General features: G+C 40.0%; 2 protein-coding genes across 2 annotated transcripts in view; one reads left to right on the forward strand and one right to left on the reverse strand.

Moving 5' to 3' along the window:
* LOC104954351 (cep170-like protein) overlaps positions 1-725 on the reverse strand; it is a 5,340-nt gene extending 4,615 nt beyond the window's left edge. Inside the window, exon 1 of the mRNA XM_010781445.1 lies at positions 706-725. Coding sequence (XP_010779747.1) covers positions 706-725 — 20 coding nt within the window. The remainder of the gene's footprint in view (positions 1-705) is intronic.
* Positions 726-5,510: 4,785 nt separating this feature from the next.
* The window catches only part of abcg5 (ATP-binding cassette, sub-family G (WHITE), member 5), a 15,316-nt gene continuing 6,426 nt past the window's right edge, over positions 5,511-14,400 (forward strand). Inside the window, exons 1-9 of the mRNA XM_010781446.1 lie at positions 5,511-5,677; positions 5,981-6,102; positions 6,496-6,632; positions 8,215-8,313; positions 9,396-9,611; positions 10,644-10,719; positions 10,841-11,054; positions 11,372-11,577; positions 13,905-14,050. Of these exons, the coding sequence (XP_010779748.1) occupies positions 5,511-5,677; positions 5,981-6,102; positions 6,496-6,632; positions 8,215-8,313; positions 9,396-9,611; positions 10,644-10,719; positions 10,841-11,054; positions 11,372-11,577; positions 13,905-14,050 (1,383 nt within the window). The remainder of the gene's footprint in view (positions 5,678-5,980; positions 6,103-6,495; positions 6,633-8,214; positions 8,314-9,395; positions 9,612-10,643; positions 10,720-10,840; positions 11,055-11,371; positions 11,578-13,904; positions 14,051-14,400) is intronic.

Consider the following 14,400-nt stretch of genomic DNA (forward strand, 5'->3'; position numbering starts at 1 on the left):
CCTGCTAGACCCAGATCGCACCTCTTATATGTTATCACAGGGGGCGCGGGGTCTTAAAAATTATTAAAAGTTGATAAATCAATTTAGCGAAAATGAAGTTTGACGTCATCTGAACAGGACATCGCGCGCTCACTGCTTGATAGCGCGCGAAGGTCCCTTTACGCCGGTTGTTAAACAACATCGTTATGGGGAAATGCAAGTCTGCGTCCAAATGGTTGGAAGATAAGGAGGAAGGGCAATCNTTCCCAACCAAGTACTGAGTGCATTAATGGACATTTTCAAATGTTTGATTTGTTTTGCTGTTATAAATCTTTTTTTTTTACTTGGTCTGAGGAACTATTCTAATTTTTTGAGATAGGATTTTTGAGTTTTCTTAAGCTGTATGCCATAATCAGCAATATTAAAATAATAAAAGGCTTGCAATATTTCAGTTGATTTGTAATGAATCCAGAATGTATGACATTTTTGTTTTTTTAATTGCATTACAGAAAATAAAGAACTTTATCACAATATTCTAATTTTCTGAGACAGTCCTGTATGTTATCATTACATTTGTGTCACAAAGCTAAACAAAGTTAAATCCCTGCCGTCTTTCAAATATCCACAACATGATTCAACAACAATTAGCTAAACTACTGCTTCCCATCTGGAATTAAAAAACAAGCATGCAGTCAAATTGCTGGCTAATTATCACATTGGCATTACCATTGGCAGATTTGTATCATCATTACTACCTTATACCGTATATGGATACATCAAATATTAAAGAAAAAATGCAGACAAAGTAAAAATATTCTATTATATATAATAAGTCTACTAACAGGCCCAACATTGAAAGAAGCCCTTAACATTTGTGTTTAATGTAAGTTCAATAATGCAGTGTTCCTCTGTAGGCCTCACAAGTGTTTAAAACATAATATGACCTGCTCTGCCCTATATCTACTAACAATACATTAAAACCTTTATCTTCATTCTTTTCCAGGTATTTCTGTATTATAGTGCATGTTTGTGCAACTACCTGCCATTTTTTTTTAAGTGTACTTCATTGCTGTAGTAAAATATGATGTTTTAATAAGCTCCTCTCTCTCTGTCGACATCTGTTTTCAGGAGTTGGAGCAGTATAAGAGGGAAGCAGCTAAATCATGGAAAGGACTGGAGCTGGAAACATGAGATCATCTGACTTATATTCACACAAACACACACCACATATTCATGTAAATACAGTGTATACTTATTTATTCCCTTTTGTGTCATTATGTTTTTTCAAACCTAACAAAACTACTTGTATACTAATAATAAAATATGTTCAAAAAATATCAATTTGACATCATTTAAACAAACATCACTTCTTATTCATTATACATTACAATCACAATATTAAAAAAAGTAATGCACTCAATATTCAATATAGTGCTTAGAACATGAATCAAACTGGTGATTTGTAGTTAAATAAATCTCTATTCTGTATAAACTTTTATATAAAAAATAATGATTTTTAAATATTTGCAGATATTTGTTACAGTCAAAAAGTACCTATTTAAACTTTTCACAAGCTTAGGTTGAATCGTTCGGTCTGTCTCAGTTGTTGTTTGAGCCCAATCAGAGTTGAAGCAGCATGGATTAATAGTAATATTTATTCCAGGGACCTCTCAGTTATTTAGCTTAAAGTCATATCAATTGGCTTAAAGGTGGGGTATGTCATTTAATTCGGAAACACTTTTTGTTATATTCCATGGAATTCTCTTAACATCCCGATAGCAATGAATATATTAAATGCTTTGACAAAAAATACATAAAAAAATGTCATCTGTGGAAGCCGTGGCGCTGTAAAAAGCACGACCAATCATCTGAGCCGGTCCGGCTAAAGTAACTGGATGGCCTACCTGCCTGTCAGCCTTCCATCTGTGCACAAACTTATCTCGTGCCCTCATTGGTCATGTGCGCGTTCGTGTGTGTTGGAGGAGGGGCTCTGTAAGGAAGTGGCAGATTTTCTCCGGTTGTGTATTTTCAAATTCTAGCGCACTCGAGCTGGTTTCTCCAAAATGACCTACCCCACCTTTAAAGTCAATAGCTGCATCCCAGGTTACACGGATACGTCCTGTTGTACTGCGCACACTGCAATGGGATTTGTTCTTTGTACTTGCGTCATTGCTCCGACATATTTAATACTATATTCTATAAAACTCTCAGGTAAGTGCTTACAAAGGAACATGCCTGGATTGATTGTTGGTGAAAAGGAAGCAAACACAGATGATACACTTCAGTACTCGTCATCTGTTTGGACTACATCATAATGTAAATCTGTTTTCTTAATCTGTTTTACATCTTCAAAAGCAAACTCAGTTTATCTTCATGTTTAAACCGAAAATTCTCCCTCCAAAGTTTGTCTGTGGTTTTAATGACGGATGAGCTTGTCTCTGATCTTGAAGCTGATGACGCCCAGCAGCAGGAGAGCGGGGAGGAAGGAGTAGAGGAGAACAAAGTCTAGTGTGTATCTGGACAGAGCGCCAGGGTAGCCCTCATCAATGATCTGACTGCCCTGCGTGATCATACAGGCGCCAGGCAGCAACGGTTTGGAAGCATCTGCAACAACACACCAGATAGAAAGTTAACAATATGTCAGGTTTTAAAGATAGAAACAGTTCTAAAACAGCATTGACACATAATGTCTGTGAGCTGTAAGCACATCTTGTAAATAGCTACTGTGCATTTTTCTAGTTTCATTCTCAGCGTAGGTGAACACAGGACGGTGCCATGGTGAAACAACTTACTGCATGTGAAGTCGAGTCCGTAGAACTCAGTGACTATCAGCAGCTCACAGCTGTACTTCTGGAAGGTCAGGTAGCTGAGCCACTGGAAGACCACCGGCATCTGGAGGGTGCTCCTGTTGGAGGCAGAGGAGAGGGAGGTGGGTTACCCGTAGCATGTGGAAGTTGGCAGTGGCATCTATCATACCATCCTATACAATGAAAACCTGGAAAAAAGCCCTTCTTAAAAGCCTAAAATATGAACTGCTTTAGGTCAGTGTGTATTCTAATGTTTTACCTTAGGAAGCCAGATCCCACCATGATCCCTGCAATATTGAGCAGAGCCACTCCAGAGTTGACCATGTTAGGGTTTTGGACCACTCCTAATAGCACCACAGTCAGAAGCTCACCTGAAGATAAAACAAAAACGTAATTAATATATACAACTAAAAGTCATAAACAGGCGAAATATGATATTAAACAACCTCTGACATACTTATAGGTTTGACACTGTACTCCTGTGGGCACAGAACATGTAAACAACAACAACATGAAGACAGTTTTACGATGTTTGGATAAGGATCGTGGAGATAAGCAGATTCTAGCGTGATTTTGTAATCCTTTACTTTACAAAAAGAATAGGACTAAATGTGTGCTGCCTTGGGAGCTGTTAAAGAATGATAGTTGTTCTTCTTATCAGCTCACCTATAATATGTGGCACCAGGACTACAGCAGAATAACACAGGAAGCGCAAGGTGTCAGGGTGCATCCCCACCGTCCTGAAAGGAGAGGGGACAAACATAGTAGGAGGGAGAAAAGAAGAGTTAGTCCGGGGAGAGATCGGGTTTAGGCCGGGAATGTTTAAATACAAAAGGTAGATCCTTTAAAGCCTTGAGGAAAGTTTAATGTGCAAGTAGAATCCTTTAAACTAAATCACACAATGTACACTGAACAAAAATATAAACGCAACACTTTTGTTTTTGCTCCCATTTTTCATGAGATGAACTCAAAGATCTAAAACATTTTCTATTTACACAAAATAACCATTTCTCTCAGAGAGAAATGGTTATTTTGTGTAAATAGAAAATGTTTTAGATCTTTGAGTTCATCTCATGAAAAATGGGAGCAAAAACAAAAGTGTTGCGTTTATATTTNTGTCACTAACACGGCTCGGACATTTACCTCTCAGTGTGTCATCTGTAAAAAATCATTCTTAAGGATGCATGTACATGTACTTGAATTAGACATTTCGTCTGTCCACAGTATGTGAGTAAATGCATCCCTTCTACGAACAATAATGATCAAGTGTGTGTGCACATCTTTCTCTGTGTATGTGTGTGTGTGTGTGTGTGTGTGTGTGTGTGTGTGTGTGTGTGTGTGTGTGTGTGTGTGTGTGTGTGTGTGTGTGTGTGTGTGTGTGTGTGTGTGTGTGTGTGTGTGTGTGTGTGTGTGTGTGTGTGTGTGTGTGTGTGTGTGTGATCTTTGTTGGTACAGAGTCCTTTGGAAAACCTGCCAAATGTAACCTTTAAATGTCCCCAATAAAAGAAATCCCCACACTAAGTTGTCCGACCTCTTCAGTTAGAACATTAAACTACAGATTTGTTTTAATGTAATTCAGACATCATTAATAAAAGAGACTGAATGATGTTTTGTGCTGTGCTGTCCTGGTCTAATACAGAATGGTTTTACACAAGGCAGCCACTTATTGTTTAGACAAATAGCTGATAAACACACAGGTTAGCTGTTAGCAACACTTTTGCAGCATTGCACTGTGGGAAAAACTAGAACCAGAATATGTAAAGCTGCACATTCAATTTGTAAACTTAAAAACATTAATATATATATTTACAGTATGGACAGAGGTACATTGACATATATTAAAATATGGTGTAATTCATAGACAGAATATTAATTACTTTGGTGTCCAACTTTTTAACCAGAAATATGAGTAGGTCCATATCAACTAAATGACCACTTAACATTTTTCCAAATTGGAGTAATTTGTTGAGGGGATTATAAATAAATCTGGACTCTGTTGAACCCACATTGAAAACGGCTTCAGCCACTTTAGGTTTGATTAATAAAATCAGCGGCTACGCAGCAAAGACAGTGGCTGTGTTTTGTGATAGTGGAAAGAAGGTTTAGATATGACTTGAAGTAACCAAAGTATTTAATCAGAGGAACCTAAAATCAATACGTTGTTACGATGACTGACCTGCGAGGAGCTGTTTGCATGATTTGGGCCGATGTCTGCGTCCATGATGATGCAAGTTGACTTGTAGGGTGGAGGGGTCAACACCCCCCTATTACTTCTTCAGTTCAATTTGTCTCTTTTCCTCTCTTTGGGTTTCTTCCTTTGTTTCTCCTCTGTTCTTCTTCTCCTCTCTGTCAGACGATTCGACTCCAGTCCAGCTGAAGACCTCCTCTGGTCTCAGCTCACAGGCCCTTTCCTAAAAAAAAGGTCCAAGCTCATGTCACAGAGTTGTTCCTCTGCTCTGTCCCGTCACATAGCTATTCTGGCCACAGTGACACATTGAGCCAGCCAGTCCACTCGGCATGTGTTTTTTTTGGTCTGCTTTATACAACTCCAGATCAAAGTTCTCAGAGATAAGGCTGTGTGTTTATGGTCCCGCAGAGACTCGCACTGCTGATCCGCACAGGGACTGAGTGCAGAGAAACAAAGTCTGTGAGAAACCTCAAGTTTAGAGCCTGTGGATATGTACAAACCGATCTGAGGCTGACTCCACTTACGGTTGTGGCAGAATGGCCGGAGACATGAACACATTGTATTCAATGGAGCCGGAGAGCGGGACCAAAGGGAGAGAGTCCTTCAAGTCGGTGTCGGAGGGGGAGAGGGACGTGTGGAGGGGAGAGGAGCCGTCAGAGCCCCCCTGCTGCCTCAGTGTCAGCAAGGTCTCCTACACTGTCAGGTAACAAGAGCATGACTGAGAGACACAAACACACTCTGAGGATCAATAACGTGACATACAGATTACTTTACATTATAGTGCGTACAGGTTTTGGTCAAAAATATCTATATTTACTCACATTTTCTAATGAAACAGCAGACAATAAATATAATGTATAAGCTTGTTGATAAATTATTATATTCTTTAATAATTGTAATTAAAATCAGGATGTTTACTTTGTTCTGGGAATTATAAAAGTGTGTGTGTGTGTGTGTGTGTGTGTGTGTGTGTGTGTGTGTGTGTGTGTGTGTGCATGTGTTCCAGTGAGCGTTTGGGTCCATGGTGGGACTTGCCCTCCTACAGGAAGCGATGGACTCGTCAGATCCTCAATGACGTCTCCTTTCACGTAGAGAGCGGGCAGATCATGGGCATTCTGGGAAATTCAGGTTCGCACCTAAAGGAACATTGTCCAAACAGCAGAGCTAACACTCAACAAATAATCAACAATTTTCTTTTTTTAAACATACAGTAATATCATTTTTAAAGGGAATGGATTTGAGTTATTTAGGTATTATACATGGACTTCATCTAAATAATTAATGATGTTATGCTAAAGGAGGTTTAACAGGCAATTTGATGGCAGCTATCTATTTTGGCTACAGGTTATATTAATTAAAACCAGATTGTGCGATTGGGGAAATGCCCCGATGCAACTAACATGCATTCATGTGTTCCTTCTGTTCCCCCTTCCAAAATGTTATTAAATGTGACCCTGTCTTTGAAGACTATATGTTCCTATGTATCCATGTGTATGTGTTTGTGCATATTGTCCTGTACAGGCTCAGGAAAGACCACACTGCTGGATGCGGTCTCAGGGAGGATTGGAAACTGTGGCACGCTGACGGGGGACGTCTTCGTTAACGGCATGAACCTGAAGAGAGAGGAGTATCAGGACTGCTTCTCTTATGTGCTGCAGGTAACGCAGACCTCGAGTAGAAACAGAGACTATCAGTTATTATCAGTTATATCTGACCACAGTAATTCATTATATTTTTCTAGATGGTTCAAACTGGGCCTTCAGTGCGGCCTAACAAGACTGAATAAAATAAATAAATACAAATTGAAAAAGCACTAAATCACATGCACATTTTGCTTTTTTCAGGTTAAACTTTTGATAAATAATTGGGTTGAAAGGGGGTCGTCAGAGTAACTGACTAATTGTAACTGACACACTAATTAAAAATAATAACCAACACAACATTGATGATAGTCTGCTTCGTATTGCATGCACCATGAAAAGGTTTGTTTATCCATGGCACTTTAGATCACCCTACATGGTATTTTTGTTTAATATGCAGTTTATTCATATGGAATAGGGGCTCCCTGCTCCATTGCTCTTTAGCTAAGGGGTCTTTGGCCTGAGAAACGTTAAAGAGCCCTGGTCCAAAAGTATTAAATGTGAGCGGCTGCATGCAGAAAGTTTGCTTGTGTTAAAGTTGCTTGTTACTAACTGCCACAAAGTCAATGAACGTGTCTGATTTGGTAAAAACTCCTGGAAAGGTTGCCCTGGCCTCTGGATGAAATTAACTGAAGGCCCTCGCTGGCCTCCTCATACACTTAATCTCTCAATGAGAGGTGCTCAAGTGTATCCAAAGCCTGAATTAAAAACAGTCTTAAAACTGGCCTTGCTTCCTTTCAAATCATCTCCCTCTTCTGGCTGATAGCACCCCCCCCCCCCCCTCTGCTCTCTAAGCCTCGTCATTAACTTCCCCTGCTAAGCTGTAGATGAGGAGGTGATATGAGCTCCTGATATTAAAGTCATTCAGATGAGAGAGTGAGGAGGAGTGGGATTGGGAGGCGCCACGTGTTAATTGAGGCAGGCAGCAGGTTCAAGCAATGTGTGTACAGTATATGTGTGTGTGCGCGCGAGTGTGTGTGTGTGTGTGTGTGTACAGTATATGTGTGTGTGCGCGCGAGTGTGTGTGTGTGTGTGTGTGTGTGTGTGTGTGTGTGTGTGTGTGTGTGTGTGTGTGTGTGTGTGTGTGTTCCAGTTGGAATATATGAACATATGAACGGGCGGCTGTGGCTCAGTGGATAGAGTGCTGGACTTGGAATCAGGGGGTAACAAGTTTGAGTCCCACTGCAGTCAGCATGTCGTTGTGTCCCTGGGCAAGACACTTCACCCCAAATTGCTCCTGTGGGGATTGTCCACAGTACTGAATGTATCTAACAAATGACATGTAATGTAATGTAATAGTATATATCAAGTATACCGCTGTATGTGTCCTATATGAATGTAAAGATGACACATACTCTGAAATCTAAACTTTAATGAGTGTGCTGCAGGACGTTTAAAGGACATGTTATGCCATTTCCCCTCAATATGTTTCAAGATACATTGTAGTTTGAATACTAGAGTACACACAAGAGGAAGACAGATATGTTCTTCATGGTGGACATAATTACTTATCCTCCATAAGTAAGAAACATTCATGAAATCGGTAGACTGCATCACCTACTTTCTTTTTTACTCTCTCTCTTCCCTCTTCCTTCTCCAGAGTGATAACTTGTTGAGTTATCTGACGGTGGAGGAGACTCTGACCTACACCGCTCAGCTGGCCCTACGGAAACTCTCGTCCAGAGCCATCAAGAAGAAGGTGACTTTCAAGAGCCTCTTCTGCACTCCATCAGTTTCCTCAGCTGGAACTTGGCATTTCAGCAAGCTAGAACAAATACAAAAAGGAGACAAGTTTTATTTCAAGAATCCTTCCCCATTTGTTATTCAGGATGTCAGCAAATGGCAGGGTTTTTAGCCGAATAACTGCATGATACCCAAATGTAAAGATGTTCATTTAGTCTTGTTATTTATCATGGCATTGTCTAACTGCACTGTGATATTCTGACGTATAGTCGGCTATACAAGACATTTACGGCTGAGGCCAGTGTTACGGTAAAAGACAGTTACGTTTGTACACCTCAGGATTATTTGAGTATATAAAGATGTTAACATTTCTTCCAGTCAGATGAGTTAGATATTCATTTCAACCCCTAAAGATTTACTGTGCATTGTACCAATGTGTCTTTGCTTCAGCTAGTCATGAACACTTTCACTGATGCAGCCGGTATAATGCTGATATTCTGCTCATCATTTTTTAACTTAGAAATGAAAAGGAATTACTTCCTCTTATTTCCTATATTCCATATTTCCTTATGACCCTGTCCTTCACGCAGAACCATTTCATAGGGAAGTAATAAGCAGAAAGTATTCATACTAATTAGAGCTAGCATCTAATAAACAGCCTACATCACAGCTCTCCAGAGAGTTTCATTTCACTTGTAAGCAGCTCAACCCTTACCACAGGAGCCCCAGATTGATTATCAGAAGAGGGAATAGGAAGGGTATATTTCAAGTTTGTTATGTATAGAAGTTATTGGGCTTTTTTCTTATCAACTTAGATTTGTTAGAACATATTTTCAAATGTAATTGACTGAATTGATTGTAAATTGGGCTTATAAACACATGAACACTACGGTATAATGTATGTTTAGAGATATATTTAATAAGTACAATACAAGAAAAGCTCAAGTTTCATTTGTGGGCCGTATTCCTTTATACTTTTTGAATTTGCTGAGGGCCGATTCAAAATGTCCCGCGGCCCCCATTTGGCCCCCAGGCCGTAGTTTGGACACCCCTGATCCAGGCCCTTGTCACCTGACCTTTGACCTCTGGTCTGTGCAGGTGTCGGCGGTGATGGCCGAGCTGAGTCTGAGTCACGTGTCCCACAGTGTCATCGGAGGCCGGGTTTTCCCAGGGATCTCTGGGGGCGAGAGGAGGAGGGTCTCCATCGCCAGCCAGCTTCTTCAGGACCCCAGTGAGTATCTCTGCAGCTGGGAAATATACGAGTTATCTGAGAATCAGGAACTTCCAAAGGGCCCATTAGCTGCGAAGGTGAAAGCTACTATCACTTAGAGTCTTAAAGCTTTACTGAAATAAATGAGGAGATGTGAAGTAGATAAACTAAAGCGTTAGAGGGGATTTATTTTAAGGGTTGAGACACATTGTTTGGGGATTATTATACAAAAGGGGCTGCGACAGAATATCAGAAAGATGTCCCTAATATTCAGCATGGTAAGGAGATTAGTAAGTTACTGCATTAACACTAGAGCTCTAGACCACTGTTGAACCTGAAGTGTCAGCAAATATCATTCTACAAATATACGTACCTCTCTCTTAAACAACTAAGCTGCACATGATATATTTATAGAGTGTGATTTGCTTAACCTGGCCATCTTAAAAAACATTAAAAACCATAAAACACATATAATTCCCCCTTAAGAAGAAACATACACCCAGAAACATGACTAAATTATGCAATGCTTCTACTTTTCTTAAACTTTCACTCACAGAAGTTTCAGCAGCATAAATACCTTCCTATCTGAGTACTTAGAATAACAAATGATGTAAAATGTTTGTGTAAATTACTGGAAATAACTCAACACTCAGTGTAGCCCATACTTCAAAGACAGTCGTTCAGAGATGGTCTCTTTCTCCTGATATGCCATCCAGAAAATGTGGCCAGTATTAGACCTGTATAACAAATTATACTTTATGCAAATGCTGCTGGAGATACTTATGAAAGCAATAGGATTGTGCTATATGTCTGAAACAGAAGAAATTCAGCAGAAGATATCTCTCTCCCCAGAGACTTCGAGAAGGAGTCTTAAGCACAAAGGGATCTGAGTAAGAGAGGAATAAGGAAAGGACAGAGGGAGAGATGGAGAAGAGTAATGAAAGAACGGGTTATCGCACAAGGAAGGGAATGAGCAGAGACCCAACTGTGTGTGTGTGTGTGTGTGTGTGTGTGTGTGTGTGTGTGTGTGTGTGTGTGTGTGTGTGTGTGTGTGTGTGTGTGTGTGTGTGTGTGTGTCACAGGTGTTCAGCAGGATAGCTATAATGAGTCGAGGGGAGCTGGTGTTCTGTGGGCAGCCAGAGGAGATGGTGGACTTCTTCAGCCAGTGTGGATATGAGTGCCCAGAGTACTGCAACCCTTTTGACATCTATGGTACCACATGCTATTACATTTGTTACTAATACAAAAACATGTACACCTTTTGCATATAAAAAAAACAAGTGTATGTGTAGCATGAACATTAAAATATTCATATGTGTGTCATTTCAAACAGTTGACTTCACCTCAGTGGACACACGCAACAGTGAGAGGGAAGCAGCCACTTTCAGTCGCATGCATGAGATCACCTCGTCCTATCAGAGGTCTCCCATCTACCAGTGCATGCTGGGAAAACTGGAGCAGAGCCTGCAGCGGGTGGACAAGTCAGCCATCCCCTACAAGAGCAAAGAGTCCCCCAGCGGTGCAGCCAAACTGGCAGTTCTGTTCAGGTCAGAGCCTCAGCCCCTACAGTAGATATAACCAAAACTAAACAGCTGATTACTGCCTACCACAGACATTTAGATTTAGATTCCTAAGTACACTCTTGCATCTTTATCATTCTTGTACAAAAACCAGCATTTCCTGTTAATCATTTCTGTTTATCGTGTTGCAAGTTAAAGGTAGTTCCTTCTGTCTTCATAACTTGTTCCTGTTTGCCACCTGTGTCTCATCGCCTTGTGTTTTGTCTGTTGCCGTATGATTGTGCATCTGCCAACAGGTACAGTATGTGTGTTTACATGTATCTCTATGTGTGTTCTGCGTGCAGGCGGACACTGAGAAACCTGTCCAGAGACAGGATGGGGGTCCTGATGCGTCTGTCCCAGAACCTGATCTACGGTCTCTTCGTGGCCTTCTTCGTGATGCATCTAGACATGGACGTCAGTAAGGGAGCAGTGCAGGACCGCATCGGCATCATCTATCAGAGCATTGGAGCTTCACCTTACACCGGCATGCTGAATGCTGTAGCTCTCTGTGAGTCCCAAGAACACCACACACCTGTACATAGAAGGAGAACATTCACTTTAATCCACGTTTATGATTTTTCTAGACATTTGAACTGAAAGCGAAACGTTAGCACCCTTTAAATATCAAGCAACTCTCAGATAGTGTATTCCCATATTGCTGCATGTCGTCCCCTATCTCTACCCATTACATGTCACCCTATCCAGAATATCAAATATGAATGCAGAAAGCCAAACAAAAGTAATCAATGATAGATAACGTAAACAATGTATTAGACATTGACCTGGAAAATCCAAGGTTGTTTCCTGAAAATCGATCCTTTTTCAAAAACTAAAATGAAACATTAAAGCAACTGTATCTGTATGACACCACCATTCCTCTCAGTTCTGAGTCTTAATATTAAATAACTAACATTGTTGGACTAACTGGAATATCCAAAGCAAAAGACAGGGTGCCTGCATATATCACCGTATACATGTTAACATGAGGGAGATACGATGACTTCGGGGCAATTCAAAAGTGCAAGCGGTATATCATGTGATTAAAAGAGATGTATTATCTTTATCAAACAGCATGTTCCAAACGTCTTTATATCAGCTGTGTAAGCTCGCTTATCTCTTGCTTGGTAGGTGAAAGGGCTCTGCACTATTTTTGATCCCTTCAGCAGAAACATGTTATGTCTAGCTTGGCGTTTGCTCGTTGAAAATACCCAAAGAGACTTTATTTCCCACCAGTGTGTCTCGTAGGTCAAAGTAGAAACATGTAGTGAGATGATTTAATTATAGCAACAGATTAGAACTGCAGTTTGATTTGATCAGAAATGTTTCTTAACCTGTGCAAACAAAACATGTCTATTAGCAAAGTTTTAATTTCAGGAGTATTTGCATTTACATGTTAAATGTGTTATTTGCTGTAGAAATCTCCACAGTTAGTTAGGCTGTTATGTATGGGTTACCTTCAGAGGGACGTTGACCTTTCCTCTATTTAAAGCTCAATGAACCCAAGTGCCTTCCACATACAGACCTATACTAGACTACAGTATCTACAGTATGTTATCTGTCTTTACATGTGTTTGTGTCTCTTTGTGTTGAAAGGGTTAATGGTTAGTATTTAAAGCAGCTGCTGTGACCTGTAGTAACCTCAATGCAGATAAACGTTCACACACTATTACCGTATCGACACAGAGATGACAGATCAATACAGGCCTGTTGTTAGGATCTTTTAAATTCATTGTAATGTATTTTGTCATAGTTGCAACTTAAAGAGCAACTTCCAGGTTAAAGACACCTGTGAATAAATGTGTAGGAAAATGATGAATACACTAGATTTTCAAAAAAATATACAGAAATATACACTACAGTGACATCTGGCGTCGTTTTTGTAAGACATTTTTCCACTTCCGCATAAAAAAGCCTCGGCACGTGACCTCCCGCGTGTGACGTAACATGGGGGACACAAGGGGGAGAGCGGCCGGTGTAACGTATTAATAAACATGGCTCCCACAACACAGAAGAAGTTGAACATGAATATTCGAACGCATATGACGGATCAGTTTCACAGCCAAGAAACAATATGTTTTTCCCAATTAGTAGTGTTGGTTAAATGAAGGGGGTTAGGTAAATATGAAACTGATTAGGCTTAATTACAGGCTTAATTCAAATCTGTCTGAACATTAATTTCACACTTAAGGTGTATATTAAAAAAGACAATAACCAGTGAAGGATATTGGGTATTTGTTGTGATTATGTGTTCAATGTCTTGCTCGCTTATCAGCTGAGTTTAGGTGCTCTGCCTGATACTGAGGATCAGAGATATGATAACGCACTGGGCTGAACCGAAGTATCACTTTAAAGTAAGAGGTAATTAAAAGCTCTTCCTAAGAACTGAAACAGACGGAGGTAGTGATGAGGGGGAGGTGTATCACACTGACCTTGAGGTTTAATGATTGTAAGAATAACTTGCAAATCTGAAATATGGTCTGATCGATCTGGAACAAGACTAGATGTCAAGGACATTCAGTAACCTTTGAACTGGATTACCATTGGTCTTCGTGATGAGGTATAACAAATTAAGTTTTATTTGTTTTAATGATGCCTCTGTTTTTAAATTCAAGATTTCACAATATAATCTGTCAAATGTTAGTACTTTAAGAATACATTCTAATCCTGAATGTGATAGTTAAGTAAGTGCAATTCAAATCGACTTCCCTGTAGTCTTTCCTCAATTAACTCTAATAACAACGTACACCTTAGAAGCAAATTTGAAGTTTTATTTTTTATTGAATATGATCCATTTTGAGAGCTTCATGGGCTTTAACAGTTGAATCCTCTTTTCAGTCCCCGCGTTGCGAGCCATCAGTGATCAGGAGAGTCAGGATGGTCTGTACAGTAAATGGCAAATGTTCTTGGCGTACATCTTCCACATCCTGCCCTTCAGCATCCTGAGTGTGTTCATCTTCACCTCCTTCCTTTACTGGTGGGTAGTACATATGTTTGTGTTGGCCATGGAGCATCATACACTGAACAAAAACATAAACGCAACACTTTTGTTTTTGCTCCCATTTTTCATGAGATGAACTCAAAGATCTAAAACATTTTCTATTTACACAAAATAACCATTTCTCTCAAATATTGTTCACAAATCTGAAAAAATCTGTGATGGTGAGCATTCTTGCCGAGATAATCCATCCCACCTCACAGGTGTGGCATATCAAGATGCTGATTAGACAGCATGATTATTGCACAGGTGTGCCTTAGGCTGGCCACAATAAAAGGCCACTCTGAAAAGTGCATTTTTGCTTTATTGGGGGGGTCCGAAAACCAGTCAGGTTTA

Source organism: Notothenia coriiceps, unplaced genomic scaffold (genome assembly GCF_000735185.1).
Source record: "Notothenia coriiceps isolate Sejong01 unplaced genomic scaffold, NC01 NC01_scaffold00023272, whole genome shotgun sequence".
Lineage (NCBI taxonomy): Eukaryota > Metazoa > Chordata > Actinopteri > Perciformes > Nototheniidae > Notothenia > Notothenia coriiceps.